The 6,035-nt window shown below is 46.7% G+C and overlaps 1 protein-coding gene across 1 annotated transcript; it reads left to right on the plus strand.

Annotated features, from left to right (window-relative positions):
• Positions 1 to 3,431: 3,431 nt before the first annotated feature.
• LOC135595517 (uncharacterized) lies at positions 3,432 to 5,529 on the plus strand. Its single transcript, XM_065086531.1, has 2 exons — positions 3,432 to 5,183; positions 5,285 to 5,529. The coding sequence occupies exons 1-2, from the start codon at positions 3,567 to 3,569 to the stop codon at positions 5,402 to 5,404; spliced, it is 1,737 nt and encodes a 578-aa protein (XP_064942603.1). The 5' UTR covers positions 3,432 to 3,566; the 3' UTR covers positions 5,405 to 5,529.
• Positions 5,530 to 6,035: the final 506 nt, after the last annotated feature.

The raw sequence follows: 6,035 nt of genomic DNA on the forward strand, positions 1-6,035 counted from the left end.
AACTCAATTCTCCTTTTGACAAGTTTGGGAGAGAACCTTTACACCCGCAATACCTCCTCTCTTAAACTTCACTAACACTTAGAGCTTGAAAGGAGTTCTCACAAGATTACAACAACATTTTTCTTGTTAAATCTTAGATTTTGATGATAAAATTAATTAGCAAATTATTTAATTAAATCTATATGTTGAGAAAAGTGTGCAAGATTAACTATGATAGAGATCAATGCATAAAGAAAAACAAAATGCTAGAGTCAAGATCAAGATTTTGTTGGGAGTTTGAGAGTTCATCGGAAGTCCAGAGGTTCATCGGAAATGCTGCTAGAATTGACCAAGAAGAAGCTCATCGGAACTCGCCAAGAAGATCGTCATAAAGTCCAGGAGCTTTCTAGGAGTCTGTTGGAACATTGCCAAGAGATCATCGGAAGTTTGCTAGAAGAAACCTAGACTTACCATACTTATTTAGCTTAGTGTATGCCTTAAAATTCTTAATTAGCACATAATTGGGTTAGAATTGGGCCAACTCAATTAGGGGCTAATTGAACCTAACTTTGGGCTGTGTTAGGCTAAGTGAAAGGCCCAAATAGTGACCCAACAAGTGGAATTATTGTGGCACAATCTCCGAGACTGTGTTAGGCGGTGGTACCGTCGGTTTGGGCAGTGGTATCACCCAGTGATAGGGTGTCAAGCGGTGGTACCACCCAGTATCAGTGCTGCAGGCGATGGTACTGCCTAGCATAGGCGGTCGTACTGCCCAGCATTGGTAGTGGTACCGCCAAGATCCAAAAAACCCGGGATAAGACTTTTTTTTGCTACATTTTTGAAGCAAATTAGGGTCTATAATACCGTAGCTATTCCTGTATGGAATATAAAGAAAGTTGAGTGATTCTAAAGTTATAAACCTTATTAGAAAGTTGAGTTCCCTCCTCCTAAAGCTTAGAGAGAGTTCTAAAGAAGGTGTGTGAGGGATACCTTGTAAAAGAGAATTGTAAAAGGTTGTCTCCTAAACCTATGAAAAGGAGAAGAGGGATGTAAAAGGGTAGTTGATCTTCGCCCATTGAAGGAAGATCGATAGTGGATGCCGATGTTCTCGACGGAAGAGGAATCGGTGGAGTAGATGTAGGTCATAACGATCGAACCACTATAAATTTCGGTGTGCTAATTTTCATTCTGCTTTTCATTACTGCCATTACTTTCTAAGTTAATTGCTAGTTCATTTACTCTAAAGTCAAGCACTTTCTGAGATTGGTTTTCAACAAACAAAGATTTTTCAAAACTGACGTGTTTTATCCGTTGCACTAATTCACTCCCCCCTCTTAGTGCCGACTCGATTATAATAGCCACCTCCTATTCTCCTCTCCCCTTCTCCTCCTGAGATAGTAGGCCTAAAGATTTGAGGAGCATTGTCATAGCCCTAATGTGTGGATCACTACCAGAGAGAAGGAAGCTTGACCTCCTTCATCCTCTCCTACAGATATACAAGGATTCTGAAATATATGATCTCCCTAAGTAACACAACTATCTCACGCGTGATTTTCAGTTTTGCGGATTTTGTGCACCAATCTTCGCATGACGACAAACACATCTTTGAAAAATTTAGGGATTTTATTTTTTCTGTTCTTTCACTGCACATGTGATGTCGCCTATAGAATTCCCTACATATAGTTGATAAGTTAAGTGAATTATTATAGACATAACAATTCACTGAAACAAAAGGAGTTTTGACTGATGCAACTCACGGCCAGCTCGACATTAGGCCTAGAGAGTCCACATATATGATAGATGTTACGACAAATAGAGGATTTGATTTTTGATATCTAATTAAGACATTATTTTTATTGAATCCGTTAGGTGAAACCCAATAAAGAGCTTAGCGTGGATATTTGGATAGAGATCCAATTTTTATTAAGCTAGGGATAATTGGATGGAGATCCAATATCCAATATGCCAAGGTAATTGGATAAAGATCCAATGCCCAATAGGACAAGATCCATTATGGTTAAGTTGAGAGAGCTTTGTATAAATAGAAAGGGGGCAAAAGGTTCATGGGCTAGACTCCTTTGGTTGCCCACCTCCTATTCTCCTCCCTCTCTTTTCCTCCCTGCCATCAGTCTTATTTGGGGCATTAGAACAACAAGAAGGGTCAACCCCTTCTTGTGTTTGCTACTTTATAGTGGTGTACGAAGATAAGGAAAGAACGTGTCATGAGAGGAGGTGCATCATTGTTTCATCCACCATATGAATCACTACTAGAGAAGAGTTTGCAAGAGCTCTTTCATCCATCGACTAGGATATGCAGATTGGGGATATACGATCTCCTCTAGGTGAAAATGCCTCAACACATCTGATACAGTTTTCAATTTTACAAGTTTTACGCTCCCGATCTTCGTACGACGATTCGATAAATCTGTTTTGGAAAATAAGTTTTTGTTTTATTTTTTCGTTGTTCATGTGATGCTCTCTACATCCCAACAGTTCCTTCGATATTCAAATTAATAATATAAAATCTTTAAATATGAGTTTAAGTAGTCCAAAAAAAAAGTCTCTTATATTGGGTTTAAGATGTCTTTTTATATCCTAGATATTAAGAAGAGAGTTTATAATTGTCTTCCTCGTCATAATGAATGAAAAAAATTATTATTGTGTGATGAGAAAGAAAATTATGTTTATGAGAAGTAAACTTATATTTATTGATATTATATTCTCTATTGACTTATCAAATTCTACGTGATTCATATATTAACTCTTCATTCGAGATCGGTTTATTTCACAAAGAATTTAATACGATGGCTTAGTTGCTTTCAACGAATCAACGGTTTATTTCACACACAGATTGCTCATGCTTCACTTGGTTTGTCTTCTTGTTGAGATTAGAAATTAGCGCTCATGAGGTAGATCAGGTGCACATTGAGTGCATTGCCGGATCGATCGATCTAGGATTTTATATTGCTTATGATCATGTTAGATCACAAGGAGGGAATTTTTAATACAAGGTATAAGTTAGGCCTTAATCTTGGCTACAAAGGCTACAAACTTTGTGCATTTAAGAAACTTGTGAGCCACTTCCTAATAATATATTGATGTGATGAAACCGGGAAGGGCAACACGCAGAGGACGTGCAACCTGGCACTGCTACATGCCATACCACCCATTCATCTCACCACAGCTCCCCTCCAACCCCCCCCTCCCTCTCTCTCTCTGTTACTTTGGTGTTTAATTTTTCTATTTATTAATTATTTTATTTTCTCTGCCCACGCGACCGTTCAACAACCACCCAAGTCCCGCGTTTCTGCGTTCGATTACCCACCGTCATCTCACACATCTCTGTTCCACTCCCTCAGTTTCCGCGGCAACCAAATCAGATCGTTTGCCTTAACAAAGTTTGCGTTACATCCTCAGCCCCCCACTTAACCTCCTCTATTTATCCCCTCCTTTCCTTTATCTTCTTGCTTTCTCTCTCTGTTTTCATAACGCCCCCTCCGCATTTTTTCTTCCGCCTCCCTTGAGAGCAGCTGCGTTTGATAACAAGTTCGGCACGGAAGACGTGGAAATGGAGGAGCAAGAATAGGATGCAGAGGTGCGAAGCAGCGATGAGGGACGAAGGAGGTGGCGGTGGTGGAAAACATAAGGTGCCCTCCGATGCCAAACCCGTCGCCCCCAACAACACCAAGCCCCTTTCCGTGTGGGGCGTTCTCGGCGGCGACGGCCACCACCACCACAATGCGAAGCCCTTGCCGCGTCCGTGGGCCTCCAGGGACTGTAAATCATTCTTTACGTTACACCGGCTCGGCTTTCTCCTCTTCCTCCTCTCTGTTTCGCTGCTCTACTTCCTCCATACCTACAACCTCCTCTTCTCCCCCTTGCCTTCCTGCCCCGTCTCCTCCACCGCCGTCCTCCACCTCTCCTCCGCCAACTTTACCACCAGCATTGGCAACGGTAGCAGCGCCGACGTAGGCAGATCGTCGCCGTCCACGCCGGTGCCGATAGCCGCCCCGCGTTCCCCCTCCTCTGCTGCTGCCGCCTCCCCCGCCGCTACAGGGCTGCAGCACATTGTCTTTGGCATCGCGGCCTCCGCCAAACTCTGGGAGAAGCGCAAGGCCTACATCAAGGTCTGGTGGCGGCCGCGCCGGATGCGCGGCTTTGTCTGGCTTGATAAGCCCGTCAAGGAGCTGAAGGCTACGGATCCCGGCCTCCCCCTCCTCAAGATCTCCGGCGACACCTCCCGGTTCCCCTACACCCATCGGAAGGGGGATCGCTCGGCCATCCGCATCTCCCGTATCGTCTCCGAGACGTTCCGTTTACGCCTCCCCAATGTTCGGTGGTTCGTCATGGGGGACGATGACACCGTCTTTTTCCCTGACAACCTCGCTTGCATCCTCTCCCGTTTCGACCACCGTCAACCCTACTACATCGGCTCTCATTCCGAGTCCCATCTCCAGAATATTTACTTCTCCTACAACATGGCCTACGGCGGCGGCGGGTTCGCCATCAGTGCCCCCCTCGCCGCTGCCCTCGCCAGAGTTCAGGACAAGTGCCTCTACCGCTACCCGGCCCTCTACGGCAGCGACGACCGGATCCAGGCCTGCATGGCTGAGCTCGGCGTCCCCCTCACCCGCCACCCCGGCTTCCACCAGTACGACGTCTACGGCGACCTCCTCGGTCTCCTCGCCGCTCATCCCGTCGCCCCGCTCGTCTCCCTCCACCATCTCGATGTCGTCCAGCCACTCTTCCCCGGCGCCGGTTCACGGGCAGCCGCCATCCGCCGCCTCTTCGACGGCCCCGTCCGCCTCGACTCCGGGGGAGTGATGCAGCAATCCATCTGCTACGAGCGGCGGCAGCTCTGGACGGTGTCCGTCGCCTGGGGCTTCGCCGTGACGGTGGTGCGCGGGGTGATGTCGCCGCGGGAGATGGAGACGCCGGCGCGGACGTTTCTCAACTGGTATCCTCGCGCGGACTACACAGCCTATGCGTTCAACACCCGGCCAGTGGCGCGCAACCCGTGCCAGAAGCCCTTCGTGTACTACCTCGCCTCAGCCCGCTACGACAACGCCCGCCAGACCACCGTCACCGAGTACAAGCGCCACCGCGAGACTCATCCGCTGTGCAAGTGGCGGATGGCCGACCCCTCGGCGCTCGTGGACCGCATCGTCGTCCACAAGAAGCCCGATCCCGGCCTCTGGGACAGAGTAATTAATTAGCTTTAATCACATTCGAAGCATAGCAGAATTCATGACGGTGTCCTAATTATAGTTATCCTTTTGTTTTGGTTTGGCATCAAACTTGGCAGGCTCCGCGGAGGAATTGCTGCAGAGTGTTGTCATCGCCAAAGGATGCGAAGAAGCGAGACAGGTCGATGGTGATTGACGTCGGGACGTGCCAAGAAGACGAGATCAGCGGGATAAATTAAGAGGAGCGTTAGCTCTCTCTCTCTCTCTCTCTCTCTTTCTTTCTCTCTCCCTCCCGCCTACCTGCTGTTTGTAGTTATGACCATATGTGAAGCATGCTGAAACAACTCTCTTGGAATTCTTTTTCCTTCGTCTCGTCAATTTGGGGCTCTCTTTGGTGGGGGCGACGATAGGTTCTCATGTGGTCGTAGTGCCTTGTGATTTGGGCTCCCAAGAGTGTTTGATGAAACTGGGCTTGCTTCTATAGGTGGGAAAGGTTATTGTCATCATTATTTTGGTGACAGAAGGGTAGTGTAGGTATGAAAATTGAGTAAAGGCAATATAAAGACGATTCCAAGTTCCAAGCGTGCGCCTCGTTTGCCTACTTCGACAGCTGCGACTCTGTGAAGGTGTCAATTGACTTTGCTGGTGGGCACAGTGTAAATCTTGACTTGCATCGGACCTCTTTTATGTACCAGTGCTGAGGCTGTTCATTAACAATAAACAATTCTAGACTCGGTCGGATCAGGTCAAATTTGATTGGTTTTGACCAGGAAGTGTTGGGTAATGATTTCTGATTACTAATTAAAAGGAGGACCATCCGTCCTGCTTCAACCCTGCACAAAAAAAGAAAGAAAATATTGATTAAATTAA

The sequence above is a fragment of the Musa acuminata genome, chromosome BXJ1-2 (genome assembly GCF_036884655.1).
Source record: "Musa acuminata AAA Group cultivar baxijiao chromosome BXJ1-2, Cavendish_Baxijiao_AAA, whole genome shotgun sequence".
Taxonomy (NCBI): Eukaryota; Viridiplantae; Streptophyta; class Magnoliopsida; order Zingiberales; family Musaceae; genus Musa; species Musa acuminata.